Source organism: Delphinus delphis, chromosome 2 (genome assembly GCF_949987515.2).
Source record: "Delphinus delphis chromosome 2, mDelDel1.2, whole genome shotgun sequence".
NCBI lineage: Eukaryota > Metazoa > Chordata > Mammalia > Artiodactyla > Delphinidae > Delphinus > Delphinus delphis.
This window is the reverse complement of record NC_082684.1, coordinates 118,434,411-118,451,213: the sequence shown is the minus strand read 5'-3', so window position 1 is coordinate 118,451,213 and position 16,803 is coordinate 118,434,411. Positions and strand designations below refer to the sequence as shown.

Sequence of the window (16,803 nt, the reverse complement as noted above, 5' to 3'; positions counted from 1 at the left end):
ACAGCTGCAAGAAACAATGAAGCTTTTCAAGAACTGGGGAAACGCGTTTTCCAGCCTTGCTGTTGTTGTTTTCAATGAACCTCTCGGGCCCCGCACTCCCCGCCCGCCCCCACCCCCGCCCCTCCTCCCCTCCCCTGCTAGCTCCTCCGCTGTGCCCGGACAGGCGCCGGGGGCATTGTTTTTGGAGTCTTGCGGGAGGGGAGGGCGCGTGCAGGGTGGCCGGCGCAGTGCGGGTGGGGGCGAGAGCGTGTGGGCGCGCGCGCGTGTGCCCGCGCGGGCAGGGGGCGGGGGCGGTGCTTCGCAGCTTCGCATCCCACGCTCGGGCTCCGCTCCGCACTGCCCTGAGATCCCAGGCTCCGGCTCTTGGCGCGCGCCGGCCTGGGCCGGGCCCTCCGCGCGCCGCGGCTGCGGCTGTGGCCGCTCCAGTGTGCGCGCGGGCGGGTGTGCGCGCGGGCGAGTGTGCACGGTCCCGAGAGCGCGCGCGCGCGAGCCCCCAGTGTGTGGCAGCGGCGGCGGCAGCGGCGCGGCGAGGCTGAGGCTCTTGTTTACCAGCATTAACTCTGCTGAGCGGAAAAAAAAAAAAAAAAAAGGAAAAAAACCCGAGGAGGAGCGAGCGCACCAGGCGAACTCGAGAGGCGAGCGAGAGAGAGGGACGCCGCCAGCGAGCCTGCCCCCGGCGCGCCCGTGCCTGGAGGTTGCAGACCCTCGGCCCCGCTCCCCGGGCCCTCCACGCCCCTCCCGCGCGAGGGGAGCTCCACGGCGCGCCGCGCGCCTCGGCTTTGACCTTCAGCGAGCCGGGGCCCCCGCGCGGAGCCGGCGGCGGCGGCGGCGGCGGCGGCGGCGGCGGCGGCGGCGGGCGGGGGCCGGCGCGGGCCGGGCGGCGGCGGCGCGGAGCCCGGGCGGCGCGGCGGGAGTGCTGAGCGCGGCGCGGTCGGCCCGCCGCTTTGTGTGTGTCCTGGATTTGGGAAGGAGCTCGCGGCGGCGGCGGCGGCGGAGCTGAGGGAGGAGGCGGCGGCGAGCGGAGCCCGGAGGAGGAGGAGGAGGGGGAGCCGCTCATTCATTTTTACTCCGTATTTCTGCCCCCGGTCGGCCTCGCCCGCGACCCGGACTTCGGGGCAATCTTGCGAACTGCGTCGCGCCCTCCCGCCGCGGAGGGTCGGGCGTCGGACAGCCTCCTCCTCTGTCTGGGGCCGGTTTTGTCCTTCCTCGCCGAGACGGATTTGGGCTTTGCCCCCTTTCTTTGCAGTTTTTCCTCCCTCCTGTCTCTTTGGGTTTGAAAATGGAGGCCGACGACGCCGACAGCCCGCCCCGGCGCGCATCGGGTTCCCGACTCCGCCGAGTCCTCGGCCGCGGCTGCCGGCGCTGAGGGGCCGCCCAGCGCCGCCGCCCGCCCCGTCCGCGCAGCCCCGCGGACCCCCGGCCGGCGCCGCCTTTGGAATATTGTTGCCTTCGCCCTTGTTTTTGGAGGGGGGGGCGAAGACTGAGTTTGAGACTTTTTCTTTTCCTTCCCACCCCCCTTTTTTTTTGAGAAAGGGGAATTTCGTCCCAAATAAAAGGAATGAAGTCTGGCTCCGGAGGAGGGTCCCCGACCTCGCTGTGGGGGCTCCTATTTTTCTCCGCCGCGCTCTCGCTCTGGCCGACGAGTGGAGAAAGTGAGTATGTGCCCGCCGCCCGCGGCCACTGCGGGAACTTTTCCTCTGAGGGGCTGCGCCCTGTTTGCGAAACACGAGTTGCCACCGTCGCAGCTGTTGGGCTCCCGGTCTCGGGAGCCGCGAGGCGGGGCGCCGAGGGGCTCGGCCGGAAGGCCGGAGGGGCCCCGGGGCCCAGGCGCGTTAGTTTGGAGCCCCGCGGGCCCCAGCTCAGCGCATCCCCACGTGGGAAGGGCCTCGGTGGCTTTCTCTTTCGCTGTCCCTAGAGCCCTGCCCCGGGGGTCGGCTGTCTCCGCAGCGCTCACTCCCGGGCGGCCCGCGGGCTCCAGCAGGGAAGTTCGCGCCCGGCTTCCCGCACCACGCGCCCCTCCCGGTGCGCGGGGCCGCGCACCGCGCAGGCGGCGGTGACAGCTCGCGCGGCCACCTCGCGGCTGGGGCAAACTCGGTGACCGGTGGCGGGAGCGGGCAGCCTGCTGGCCTTTGGGGGTGCAAGGTGCCCTGGAGGAGGTGCCTGGCGGAGAGGCTTCGCAGCCCCACGATGGGTTTCCAAACATTCCAGCGCGGCCTTCTGTGGCCCAACGCGCTTTGTCCCTTGGGCTCTTTGGGTTCCTGGCCTTTCATGTCGCTTTCGCCGGACCCGCGGTGGGTCGCTAGTCCCCGGCTTCCCGGGGCTGCTCAGTGCTGCTTGGGGGTGCGGGGAGCGTTCCCGCCTAGGCCCCCCACCCCTCCACGAAGCCCCTGGAAAAGTGCGAGGTCGGGGGCCCTGCGTCAGTTGGGCTGTTCCGGGGACCGCGTCCGGACCCCCAGTTCAGAGGGTGCTGGGAGCTTCTCCCAGTTTCTACCGGCGGGTGGACGCTCTCCTCCTCCGGGCAGGGCTAGGGGTGGTAGGGCAGCATCCGAGTGTGCGGGAGTGGGTGTGTGGTCGGAGCCGACTTGCATTTCCATACACGTGCTCGCAACGCGGGGCTGTAGCTGCAGCCACACGGCCGCTCCGGGACACCGAGACGCCGGGCCCTGGCGAGAGGTGTCGTGCGTCGTCGTTTAAGGGGCGCCAGGATCTGCGGCGGCGGGGGTGCGGAGGAGGGTGTTTTGTTTTGCTAGCGCGCAACCTTGGGCTGGGTTTCGTGGCCAGAGTTTTGTTGCATTCCCTCCCCCGCTGCCCCGCACTTCCTTTGTACATAGTTAATAAGCAATATCGCTCCACACGCTGTCGCCTGCAATCTGATAGCTTTTGTTTTGGTAGTGTCGGGTAGGGGTAGGGAAGTGCGGGGAGGGAGGGAGTGAGAACTTAGGGCCCCGCGGTGTGTGGAGGGAGGAAAGGAGGGAGTCCTGATCTTCTCAAAACATTAAAGTGAGGCTTACTGATACATTCGCGATGGCAGGGTAACTTGAACACGATTAAAGTTTAAATGCAGCCACAGAACTGGGGCTAGGAACGACGAGGGCGTGTTGGTGAGTAATGCTTGCCGAGGGTATGCAGGTGGTGCCAATTAACTTTGAAAAATCACGACGGAGCCTCGAAGAGTGAGGGGGGGAATCGGGAGGCAGCGGGGGCTGTCTGTCCCCATCATAGGGGCAGTTCGGAAAAGGCTGTTCCTGTAAACAAACCCTTCTTAAACGTTTTGTAAGAAATGAGTCCATGATGGAGTAAGAGCAGATTTTTATAGAATTAGCGTGTTTACTTCATGGAGTAAGACTCTGATTGAGTCCGGACCTTCTACAAGTCTGAACTCTCCTGTTCTTTGTTTTCTAAACTTTCCTCTGGCTGGATTGGGCGAAGGGCTTTCGGCTCCCTTCTAAGGCTCGCAGATGGTGTTTGGGGGGACAGAGGAGGGTTTCTAGCCTTTAAAAGCTAAATATAGCTTAGGAGACACAGGAGAGTTAATCCATTTTACTACAGCATGTGGTTGAACTGTGTCGTGTTTCTAGTTTTATTGTTTAATGTTAGTAAGTTCTGAAGTTCACAACAGCAGGAATGGCCTTGCTTCTCCCATGCAGGACTCCGGCATTTTAAAACAGGGTATCAAAAAAAAAAAAGTAAAAAAATAGGATATCATGTTTGGAGTTCTTCGTGAAAAATATCTTGGCAAAAGGTGGTTTTTTTCCCTGAGAAAACAGGAGGGGTAGGGGCATTTTAACATACTTTTATAGTTCTAGATGCCAAAGCTTTGCTCAAGGGTCCCTTGAAAATGGTTGGTTTCTGAAAACTTGATGGGTGGCCAGAAAGCACCCCAATCCTCATTATGGTTTGTTGAAGTTCAAACTCACTACCTGCCCCTCCCTACCTACAGCTTGGAAGTTTTCAGGAGTAAATGATATGCTCAGTGTCAGCGTGTGTTCAGTCCTTAGTCCAGAAGGTGCTGGAATGCTTACTTCTGATAGAAATAAACCACTGAGTCCTATCAGAGACCAACATTCTTTTGGCTGTCTAGTATAATATAATAAAGACTGGGGTGCTGTTGATTAATATTGTGTTGGCCTGTTTAGGGATTAGTGTTTTCTCTCAGAGTGTGATAGCAGTAGGGATGATTTTTTAAATCTTTAACTTAGAAAATCAAGAAGTTTCGAAGCAGATGAAGTCATACAGAATTTTTTATCAATGTACTGTGAACAGTGCATCTGAAGAAGGGAGGTTTGGGAGTTAGGAGTGATAGCCAAATAATATGATGCTTTTTTATATTAAAAAAGTCAATGTGCACTTTAAATGTATTGTGGCCATCTCATTAAAAAGATGTGTCATCTTTCTGCCCTAGGCACAGTCATATCTTATTGTCAGGGAAATGTAGGTATGTGAAAGGTTGGTGTTAAAAGAAGTTGCTGTTTTATTACCAGGAGAAGAATCCAGAATAAGAAGTTTGGAAAGAACCTAAATAGCAAATTATAGTTTAGCCTCTCTAGAGGGAAATAGCAAGTAAACGGTACTTTTGCGGAGGGGTGGGGCGTGGGTTGGAAGTTTAAAAGGGTATATATTTGATTTGTCAGAAGGATTAGAAAAGTCCAACATTAAGAAATATGCTAAGGTTGACTGGAAGAACATTAAAAACATGCTAAGTGAAAGAAGTCAGTCACAAAAGACCACGTATTGTATGATTCCATTTATATGAAATCCAGAATTAACAAATCCATGGAGACAGAAAGTAGATTAGTGGTTGCATAGGGCTGGGGGAGGAGGGGGTGGGGAGTGGCTGCTAATGGATGCAGGGTTTCTTTTTGGGGTGATGAAAATATTCTAAAATTAGTTTGTGGCGATGGTTGCACAACCTTCTGAAAATACTAAAAACCATTGAATTGTACACTTTAAATGAGTGATTTTTATGCTATGTGAATTATATCCCAAATGTAATATGGGATTTTTTTTTAAAGAAATATGCTAAGGTTGAAAAGAATGCGTTGTGTTACTCTGAACATAGAATCTAGATTAAAATTATTAAGTAAACTTGTCCAGCAGGTTGATGTCTCTCTTTTTTTAATTTATGGAGTTTTTCAGATCCATGAACTACAAACTGATCGCTGAAGCTCTAACAGCAGAGATTCAGTGCCATAGGAGAAAAAGACAGACAGGAAAAAAGAATCTTGGTTAGACATAGCTCACATTAAGGATTAAGGGGTTGGGTTAAAAAAACGCAAGTGCTAGTAGTGAAAGTCCGATTTGTGACACTAAAATCCTTAACTGAATCTGAAACGATGTTGGTCTTTCCAAGATGAGAGTTTAGGAGCCGAGTCTGGATGGCATTTTCTATTCTAGTTTTCTTACATATGTTTTCGAACAAGAAAGAATGTAATGTTTAAGATGATAAAGAATTTCCACTGTCTTTTTTTGATATCCCATATTAACCAACCTGGTAGTAAAAACTGAGGAAGAACTGTTCATTTTAATGCAGTGGGCTTTCTTTTTCTTCTTTGTTGCTTGTTTTATTTCTTAAATAGCTCCAGAATCTGAGCAGGAAAGAGAATCTTTGTAGGATACAGCAGCTTTTTCAGGTATACAGTGATTATTTTATTTTTTAATTAAAATTTCTTATTGAACAAAAGATTAAAAAACATAGCAAAGGCATTTTTGTTTTCAAACTGTTCTGTCTTTATCCAGATTTACCTTGGCCTTTTAATAGGAAAAGACCGTAAATTCAATTGTTGTTTATATTTGTTTTTGGTCTTCATCTGAGGCTCAGTTTACTAATAAAAATGTTTCCTGTTCTTCTTATTGTTGCAAGATCAGGGCAGTAATGAATATCAACTGTATCGTTTTCACTTGTTGCCTTAGAGTTTTGCCAAGGAGAGCCCTCCAGGGACAGTAGCTTCCTTTTAAATCTGGTTTCATTTGTTTTGTAAGAATGAGCTGTAAGAAGCAACTGAATCCAGCCAGCACTTATTGAGCACCTGCTGTATGGAAGCTGGATCCTTTGTTAAGTGATGCCGGAGCCTGCACAGAAAGAGAACTTCACTTTTGTCCTTGGGGCATTTTTGTATAATCGTGCATGAAACAAAGTTTCTGGAAAATTCAGATCTTTTTCAGACTCAGCACAGGGTACACAGTCCTCAAATAACATTTTAAAGGCCCTTTAAAAACATTTCTGTAGACTTAAGACAGGAAGCAAATCACTGTTGTTGATATTCTGAAGGCCTGTGCAGCACCGCTTGCCTTATTAATACCTTCCCTCCTATTGCATTGTTGCTGGCAGGCTGTGGCATCCATGAGACAGTCACCCATCTCGATCAGCTGCACTGCCTTGTTTATAACATTGGTTATGACAATTGTGATTAAAAATGGACAGTGTCGTAGTTACCATTTGCCAAAACTTTAGTAGGAGTTACAGGTGTGTACATGAATGTTTCACAGCACGTTTTGAGTTGTAAGGAAGATGGGACTTACTTGGTTTACATTTTTTGGATTTACACATTGCTTAGTTAGCTTTCTGGAAATCTTTAGAGAACTTTCATAATTGTAAGGCCTTATTTAATTTAAAATACTTGACTGCTTTTAAAAGTGTGAGGGGCTAAGAAAGAGATTGAGGAGGCAATTAAATCTTGAAATGTTTTTTAATTGTAAAATGTCCAAGCCATGTTTCTCTCTGGGTTGTGATTTTTTTCGATTTGTTTTCAAAACTCACTTAAAAATCAACCCTAGTTCATAGAAGAGGTATTTGTGCCCACAGGCCAACTTGCTTTGAACTGCTGTTCTTAGCCAACTTATGACAGGTGCTATCTGAGTCCAAGAGATGCATGCCTCTCAATTGTACTAAATATATAATAGTTGCACACGTGCTTGGGATATAGTTTCTTGATTTCTCTGTCTGAGATGTTCCAAAGGAAAATTCTGAACACTTTAAAGACAAGTTGAATTATGAATGAAGCACTCTGACTTCTCCTTGAAAATGGTGTTTGGCATCCGATTATCAAGAGGAACTTTTCCAGTTATTTGTAAAGAAATGATTTGGCTTAAACTAAGGTGGCAGGGAGGTGGGGTGGGTGGGTGGAGTGGGGAACAACAGTCCCAATGTTTTTGCACATTGAGACTTGTTGACATTTGGGGAGGATTTTCAGTATTTGGAAAGATTAAAACTTTGAAATAAGTACCACCCTTATACCAACCCCCAAGGATCTGGAAAGAACTGATTTCTTCTGAGGAAGGGGCATACATTTTGTGTAAAACGGTTGGTAAACAGAAGATCTTTAAAAACAAGTTAGGTTGTTATCTCAATAGATGCACATTCCCTGGGCATGGTGAAGTTCGTTTCTTTTGATAAATTGTTTTGGTTATATTCGACTGAAAATATTAACAGTGTCTTTGATTTTGAGACTTTTGAAGATTGAAGACTAAATTGTTTTCTATTTTTTTTCCCATTTTTAAATCATCAGTTTTACTCATGTTGTAAAATCCCAAATAATATGTTTAGAAGACTTCTCTACTTTTTCCACTTATGCCAGCTTCACTTAGGGCTTATGAAATTGATTAATTTCAAAATCTGAAGGGAATATTGATATTTCTTTACTTGAATTAAATGGTTTTTTCTCTTTCCTCTTTTCCTCAATAAATACATGTTGAGTACTTATTGGACTCAATTCTTTAAGTTTAAAAATTTGTTCTGATATCATAAACTATTCTACATATGATTTTAAATATATGAGTCAAAACACAGAAGTTACTTGCTATGTTTGTTTAAAACACTAAAACAAACTAGTAAATGAGGCTTTCAGTTTTCTTTCTTTTTTCTGCCCTGGACTAGAAGAATTTTTAAACTTATAGGTTGCTATTCAGATTTTACTGGAACACAGCAGAAAGTTTCTTTTATGATGAGGGATGAATGCCTATGATTGCAATAACTTTTACCGTGTATTGTTGCTACTATTTGTGATGGGGAAAGGTAGGTAGGGATGCAGGGACTGCCTTTATTCTCATATTGGTCCTCTCCTTGGTTAGTACTGGTGATGGCTACTTGGTCAGTTGCTGGGGATGCGTCCATGGAGCTGAGTGTCCCATGTATGATTGCTGATGGTTTCTTATTTGAAATAGATTGGAGGCTAGCCACATAGGGAAAATGTGCATGCGTAAGACAGGTACCACCAAATGCTGCAGAGATAGCTATACCTGCTTTAAATTGTTCACATTGTGATAGTCTGGAAGCCTTAAAAATTTGTTTTTTAATTTAAGCATTTATATTTTAAAGAGGAAGTATTCTATTCTCTTCTTGAGGAAGTATTCTATTCCTAGTCCAGAAAGTTCTTGGGGGAGGGAGGTTTGAAAGTTTATTTTTTATATCACTCCTTAGCCTCTTAGTTCCCTTAACAAGACAAGCATCTACTTTAGTAATAGTTATATAATAAAAAATGCCACTTGTTCAGAATTGTGTGTGTGTATTTCCATCCATTCTTCCGAGTTCTGACAGTTTCAAGTACATTATTGTTGCTGTTTTGTATACTTTTGTATGGCTACTTTTTTTTTTTTTTAAACCTATCACGAGCTTTCTTTCAACTGGCTTCGGAATTATTTGTCAGGTTGGTAATTCAGGTGTATGCATACTGCTTTCTAAATTACTCTTGACGTGAGAGAACAAATATATGTTGACAGTCTTAAAGCATAAATGTTTTATAGAGCAGAACTTTAAAATTTTCCTTAGATGTTTTGGATGCCTACTTTCAGCTTATCCTCTCATATAAAATACAGTCAGTGGTTTGTCTCTATGAAATTGATTATTGGAATTACATGTTAGACTAAGTACGTGAGACAGTACCAATTTGAGTTAGGCAAATTTTAGTTAATAACACTTTAAGGGAGAAAAGTCTGATGATAATTAGGGAGAGATGAGTTTATAACAATTTTTCTGAAATTGGAAGCATACCAGTGACCTTTAATAACCTCCTGGAGAAAAGTAGTAAGCATAGAAAGAAAGCCCAGGTGAGAGGTCCATGATCTACCTTCCTCTGTCAGCTGGCAATAGTTTTAAGTCATCAGCTATTAATTATATTTAGGTTGCAAAACCCTCAGCAGTTGTGCTCAGATTATCAGTGTCATCCTGTGTTTATTCTCCCCACCTAATTTTCTGGGGTCTCATAGTAGTGGGGTAATACCTACCAATAGCTCACAGACTCCGAATTTGAAAGAGGAACACAGATTGTCATGAAAACAAAGGAACAAAGAGACCAGCGACAGAGGAAGATCTGCTGTTCAGCTTCTGTAGTTCTGTTGTCTGATTTCTGTGGATAATGAGTTCATGGCAAATGTGAGGTCACAGCATGGTATAGTTTAATCACAGGAAATTCTTTTGTATTGCTGCTTTACTTTGTCAAGCGATATATTTGGGATTTTCTGTCTAACATTACCTCAGTAAGAATTTCAACAACAAATGTTGGATCAGGATGGAATTCCTAGTTAAATTTCAGTTCATCAGCCCTTTTCTGGGGAGACTCATTCATTGAATGTTTCCTTTCTACCTCACTGAGTCACTTGAAATTGTTCAGATTTGTGCATTTCTGGCTCCACCCTGGTCCAGTCCAGACCTGCATGGACTCTTAGAGGAGATGCTTGGTTGGCCTCTGGGCCGGGCACTCTGACTCCTGCGCCCTCCCTCTGCTTTGATGGACTTGCCAGCCCCAGATACTCAGCATGTGCCGCATCATGGTCCAGGAATCAGGTCCAAGGGCCCCCATCTAGGGCTGTAATCCGTCCTACTGAGACTTTGCTGTAGGGATCCCGTGTGAATTCCCAGCACTCTCCAGCAATGGGCTCTAGCTGTGCGGTAAGTAAGCCCATTCCTGTCTCCATGGTTTTGCTCCTGCTGTGTTCATGGCTTGGCATGTTTTTCCTCTTTACTGCTCCCTGTCCCCTCCCCCCTCCAAACTGAATAGTGGAAAGTGCTACTCTAGAGCACAGCAAGGTCACCTGGTTCTAGTTTCTCCTTCGCTGCCAATTAGTTCCCAGGCCCTGAACAAGTTAACTTTTCTGAGTCTCAACAGAAATGTAGAGACTTGAAATAATTGGGGGAGAGTTTTCTCCTTTTCTCATTAAACAACAAAATAAAACCATCTTCTAATATATTTAGAAAATTAAGGTCAGAAAAATTGGGGGAAGAGGAATGTTTTTTCATTTAAAAAAATCTCTAGGTTTCAGATCTGTGAAATAGGGACAATACTGTAACTGTCTAAAGATGGGACACTAAGTCAGTTAATTCCTGTCCCTCAAATACCTTCCTGTGGTTATAGTACATCTGAGATGCCATCCTTTAATTTCTAACTCAGATTCCTTCTCCTTCCTGAAGCTTTTCTTGATTACCTTCATTTCTGTAGACCTGACTTCCCCCTTATTCCTTTTGATGTCATACCCCCTGCTGTGCCGGTAAACAGTGATTTGTTTTGTCTGGTACCTGAGCTGTTGTCATTTTATGAGGCTGTAGAGAGCAGGGCAGCCAAAGGGCTTGGGTTTGAATCTCAGCTGCTCAATAGCTAAGGTCTCAAGCAAATTGTTTAATCTCCCTGTGCCTCAGTTCCCTCATCTGCAATACTATAGTTTATTTTTAAATTAATTAATTAATTTATTTTTGGCTGCGTTGGGTCTTCGTTGCTGCGTGCGGGCTTCTCACTGTGGTGGCTTCTCTTGTGGCGGAGCACGGGCTCTAGGCACATGGGCTTCAGTAGTTGTGGCTCGCATGCTCTAGAGCACAGGCTCAGTAGTTGTGGCACACAAGCCCAGTTGCTCCACGGTATGTGGGATCCTCCCGGACCAGGGATCAAACCCGTGTCCCCTGCACTGGCAGGCAGATTCTCAACCACTGCGCCACCAGGGAAGCCCTGTAATATTATAATTTTAATAGAACCTATTCCAGACATTTATTCATAAAAACGAAGTGAACTGATACATATGTCAAGTGCTTAGAACAGAGGCTGGCATATACTGAGCCCTCAGACTTTAGCTTGCTACTGCTCATGACATGACATCCTTGAACAGAGATGTTATTTGGGTAGTGCTAGAAACATAGGACGCACTTGACATTTGACTGCCATTGTCAGAGCCTGGCACATAGTAGGTGCTCAATAAATGTTCTGTAATAAAGCTTTATTTTGCTAAGGTGCTTATTAACAGGATTGCAATTTGCTTCTTAAACACAGTTGTGTGATTTTACCTTTTTTCAGTAAGCAGTGGCCAGTGCCTGCAGTGCAGCATCCATTTCAGAGATCTGCTTATTATGCTTTCTCTCTTAATTCTTTCATTTGTCAATTTTTGCTGGTGCCCAAGAAGTGTCCAGTGTGCACTTTGCCCACCTCACTAATGCATAGGCGCCATCTAGTGGCCAGAAAGGAAATTTAGCCTCTTGGGTCCTGAATTAACAGTGCCCTATGGATGAAGATAGCAATTACCCCACTGCCCTTCTTAGATTTTGCTGTTTGGCTTGGTTCCTGGGAATCCGGTTTGCAGGAAAATGTGGAGACTGCAGGCTTCTGTAGGAACCGTTGGGATATGGTTTTGAATTAAGATTGTTCTACTGCAACAGTGAGCTAGCATGAGAGAATTAGGGTCTTCCTAAGTGATGTAAGCAACCTTGGCAAAGTTGTTATATCTAGTGTGCCTTTTACAGTTTGGGATTTAAGATGTTTTTACAGGACTTTAGAAAATGACAACTTCTAAAATACTTCTTTTGAGGTTAGAGATTTAAAAAACCTATTGATTCATTTTTAAAAATAAGGAAGATTTACTTCCCATTGTTCTACTTAAAATATGTGGTAAAACTTTAATTATTCTTAAATGTGTGCCCTTGGGCAGTTTTTATGTAGTTCAGGTGTTTACCAGCCAGAAATCCTAATAGAGAATAGTAACAAACACTGTTATTGCTGGCGTTGGGTCTCACATTGGTTGTATTTTGTTAGATATTTTTCTATATTTGGCTTCATACTTCTTGGGTATTTTCAGAATCCACTTTCTCACTTCCTTAGTTGAGGCTACACTAAGTTAGTGTATAGGTAGTTCTTCAGTTTTATATTTTGAAAGTTTTAGACTGGTCTCTCCGTGATTGCTTTTTATTATTCTTAATTTGGAAGTCATTGGTTTGGCTGTCTGATACAGGACTGCAACCTGCCATCATCTAAGACATTTTGAACAGCAGCTCCGGCTGTTTCTGAAACAGGCTGTACCCATTCAAGTCTCTCTGCCTTGGCAGGTGGGAGCCTCTCTGCTTGGAACAACTATATTACCAATTTGCCCTCTGGCAAACTCTTTTCAGAATTAGCTACAGTTCCCCCTCTCTGGTGGCCTTGATCCTGCATGCTGGTTGGCCTCACAGCTCTCTCCTTATACCCCTATTAGTGCATCACCCCCAAATTGTTTTATCTCACTGGTCGGGGAAGGGAATGGTACCTTGGTCATCCTTGAATTCCCAGGACGCGGCCCAGTGCCTGGCACATAGGAAGACCTCAAGAAACAGAAGACTTCTTAAAGGGACAAACTCCGTCCCTCTCCCCACTCCCCCATTCACTTTGAAGCACTCTTTACAACACTATTTACAACAAATTTATTTTCATCTTGTCATGATCACTCTGCCAGGTGAAACATTTTATCAGGCCAGTTACTACTACATAGAACTTGAAAGCAATCTTTAAAATCATTGTTTCATCAGGCTTTTTGTACACTGAGGTGAATAAAAATCTTAGAACCCCTGGAAAGGTCACTTGTGATTCTAGCCCTGTGTCAAGGCTGCCTCATCCCTCTGGAGGGAAGCCTTGTTCCAGAAGTTCCCTATAGGTAGGGTTTAATGAATCACTCATCAGCACCAATTTTGTCCGTGGCAGGCTTCAAACTATGTGGAGCTGGGCTCCTGATTGGAGGCAAGCAGTTGGGCTGGGCTCTGCTGTGTGGTGTGCCTGGCTTGGCCTGATGCAGGGGAGCAGGGGGGAGCCTCGGGGGGTCCGGTGGGCACTGCCTCCTCCGCAGCTGCTGACCACTCACACTCTTCCCTCTGAATGACAGGGACCCTCTAGGCTGTTTCTTATGGCTTTTCTAGTCCTCAGATCCTGAGACAATGTAGAGAGAGATGGAGTTCTTAGGAAGGTCTAGTTGGAAGCAGCAGCATCACTGTGAGCAGACATTTGCTTCTGTTTCTTGCATTGTTTTCTTGCTGAGGCCAGTAGACGTTTGCAGTGGATCCTGGCAGGGACAGTAGCTAATCTTAAAGACCTCTGTCACTTAAGTGCTCCCTCTTCTTTAGGGGTCTGGATAAGGCCTTTGACGGCCTCATCGTAGGGCCATTGGAGGTGAAGCCTGCTCCCTGCACACCACCCCTCCCCCGGAAGTTTACTTGTCTAGGATGGTGTGACGAGGACTCCTGAACATAATTAACACCTAAGAGATTATCGTTAAAAGCGTCATAGCCCTGAGGAGACTCGTAAGACGGGATATTTCTTATAGAAAATGTACACATAATCATTTGAACCTGGCACATTAATTTCAAGCATAGATTGTAAGAGAGTTTTGTAAAATCTCCATGCGAATGTTGAACAGAGTGGATGTGAACCCACCAGGACAAGCCAGCACAGTGCCTGCCTTTCATCTGTCCTTGTCGTGGGGCTGCCTATGCGCAGCGCTGCCTGCCTTTGAAGCTCCCGTCCCCGCACGTACCCCTCTACCTCCCTTTCTCAGGTGTAGGCAGGTATTGGAGCAGGAGTTCCAGGCCTCAGTGTCCCCATCTGTAGTTTGGGATGATGGGAGGATTAGCAATACTGTATCTCAGGTGCTCAGCAGAACCAGCTTGTAGAAAGCATCCAACAGATGCATGTTTTTGTCTGTCTTTTCTCCACATGCTGTGGTGGCCTTGCCGGCCTTTCCCCAGGGCTCCAGGCTCCGGCCTTCCCCACATGCTAACCACTGGAGGATTGACCTCCTTTCCTATATCTACAGTGAAGTTTTGAACTCATGAAGTGTGTGGGCTGCAGGGGTGGGGACGTCGAGCTGCTGAAGAGCACCAGAGGCTGTAGGGGGACGTCTGACTTCAGTGCTCCTTGAATGTATTGGCTCTCAGGGTCCCAGGGGCAAGGTTCCTGGTGGGGCAGGGCCCGTGGAGGTGGGGAGGGCAGGACAGCCAAGCGCTCTGGGAGGGGACTCAGCCTTTTGAGCGTCAGCGTGTTCCCTGGGAGACAGTGTGCAAGGGAGGCCTCCCTGGCCTCTTGATGGGGTCCCTGGCATGAACCGGCGAAGGTGTAGGTGAGGGAGGCCCAGGAGGAGGCGGCTCACACAGCAGAGCCCTTCAGAAACAGCTGCCCTGGACTTTAGAAGTGCACACACACATACACCTCATCTTTGTTGGGGGCATCAGGGGTACCTGGTAAGGGTGAGGACCAAGCTGAAACTGGGGGAGCCAACACGGCCTCCAGACTTACTCCTCTCCTCTAAAAATAAAAGTGAAACCTCTTCAGGTGAGCTTGTGCGTTCATTGCCATATGCTGCTTTCCAGCTTTCCAAGGGAACGCAGTCGAGTGATGACCCTGGTTCCCCTCTGAGCTAGGTCATGGGCCCGGCTGGCCGTGGCCTTGGCCTGCTGCGATTGGGGTGGGCAGGGCCTGGCCCCCTGCAGTGCTGGCAGACCTCGCAGGGCCGTTTCCAGGCCTCACCGCACCACCCGGAGCAGTGAGGAATGATTTGTTTGAAAGGGGATGCCAGCTCTGTGTCCAGGTCTGGGCTTTGCTACTGGTGCTTTTTAACGCGTATTGATTTATGCTTTTAACTCGACCAGGCACGTTGTAGTTCTCCTGAGAAGCAGTTGCTGGTCCTTAGCTGGGGGTTGGTGCTGGAAGATTCCTGCTGCCTGTTCTGCAGCTGTTTTCACTGGACAAATAACCTTAAAAACACGCCAGTTTCAGAGGCTTCCTGAAGGGCCTGGGGACTCTGGTGCTACTTTCCTGCTATCAGCATAGTGAATTCTGAATTTTAAATCTCTTTTCACCTGTTGGAGCAAGCAGAGCCTAAGCGTCTCAGAGTGTCCGTTTTCCTCAGTTGGAAAGCAGGCCTTCTGCTGTGCCACAGACTGCTTTTCTCCCCGGTCATGTTTGATGGTCCAGATTCCCTTTAGAGATTTGAGTTAGAGCCTGGAGTCTCTCAAAATGAGAAGTCTACTGATGGGCTGTTCCTGGGACACCTTGTTTTCCTTCTCTGCCCCGGTTTTCTCATCTGTAAAATGGGAGTTGATAATGGTACCCATTTCAGAGGACAAGACTAAGTATTTCATGAGCAAATACGCATACATTCCTTTGAATGTATGACATTCCTGTCACCTGCACTAGGGGTTAGCTGTTCTTATTTTTGCTAAGGATGGAGGAAATACACATGAAAAGTTGTCTATTTCCTTAAAGAATAATTGGTACCCTCCTGGTGTGTATGGATGCTGATGTACTGCTTTTAGCATCATTTGCCTTCTCTGACCTTTACATTAAGACTTGAGCTTCATTTTACTTAGAGGAGTTTCACGAGTGCTTGGTCCAGCCTTCGTCTTTGGGGATGGAAGACACTTCCCTCCCTTCTGTTCCTCTCTCTTCCTGTTATCCCTTCTGCCTCCGGGGAAGGGTGTGAAACATTCTCCTCCAGGAGAGGCAGTTATTTGAATCCCAAGAAAGCCCAGGTGTCAGCACTACAGGACAGAAATGAGTCATTCCCACAATAGTGTGAAGCGTGTACAGCCCTGCACTCTCTTCCTTCCTCAGGAATAGCTCAGGTAATTAGGGGTCAGGCAGCCTTCTGGGGAAGAAGCAGATCTGCATGAGAAATGAGGGTGGGAGTCATAGCCCCTGCCCAAATTTAGGACACAGGATCTGAAACACATGAATCTACTTATCCAGAAAAACTAATTAAAATATTTAAAATTGAGAGTGTGGAAAAATTGAGAACCTGTGGCCCTTGTAGGTCAAGGGCTGTTTGCAGGAATGGGAGTCCCAGAGCCTGGGTCCCCGGCTGCCAGAGAAGGTCTCAGCGAGGGGGTGGGAAGCCAGCCACAGAAATGGTGCCTGGTTAGTAAATGCTTTACTGGAGAGCTTCCCCTAGGACAGAGAGAAGGAATTGCCCTCTTAACTCTGCTCTCTTGGGTTGAACGGGGTCTCTGCTTATCAGAATGGGGATCCAGGTTTAGTCCTGCTTCAAGAGCTTGTTAGGTGGGGTTGGGTGGTCTCACTAGGGGGCCATAACCTTTGGTGGTGTTTCTAAGAGACATGTGTCTTGAATCCAAACCACTTACTCAACGAACTTGATGAAACAACTCACAGTAAGAGATGGTGCTTTTCTTAGGGGGAGGAGTTAATTCCTTTGGTTTAAAACTTATTCCTTGAGGCCAATAAGCACATGAAAAGATGCTCCACATCACTAGTCATTAGGGAAATGCAGATCAAAATGACGAAGAGATACCAGTTCACACCCATGAGGATGGCAATTATCAAAAAATTGAAAACAACAACTGTTGGCAAGGATGTGAAGAAATTGTAGCCCTTGTGCCTTGCTGGTGGGAAAGTAAATTGTGCAGTCACTGTGGAAAAGTGTGGTGGTCCCTTGAAAAATTAAACATAGAATTGCAGTCTGATCCAGCAGTCCTATGTTAGTATATACCCAAAAGAATTGACAGCAGGGAGTCAGAGATATTTTGCACACCTATGTTCATAGCAGCAAATAATTGTTTGCAGTAGCCAAAAGGTG

At 47.1% G+C, this 16,803-nt stretch overlaps 1 protein-coding gene across 2 annotated transcripts in view; it reads left to right on the top strand.

Moving 5' to 3' along the window:
* The first annotated feature begins 325 nt into the window (after positions 1 to 325).
* Positions 326 to 16,803, top strand: part of IGF1R (insulin like growth factor 1 receptor) — a 300,734-nt gene continuing 284,256 nt past the window's right edge. Inside the window, exons 1-2 of one of the 2 annotated variants that reach the window (XM_060005499.1) lie at positions 326 to 694; positions 1,247 to 1,652. In XM_060005499.1, coding sequence (XP_059861482.1) covers positions 1,559 to 1,652 — 94 coding nt within the window. In that variant the 5' untranslated portion in view covers positions 326 to 694; positions 1,247 to 1,558. Of the gene's footprint in view, positions 695 to 883; positions 1,653 to 16,803 lie in introns of those variants that run through there. The other variant, XM_060005498.1, reaches the window with a different exon arrangement.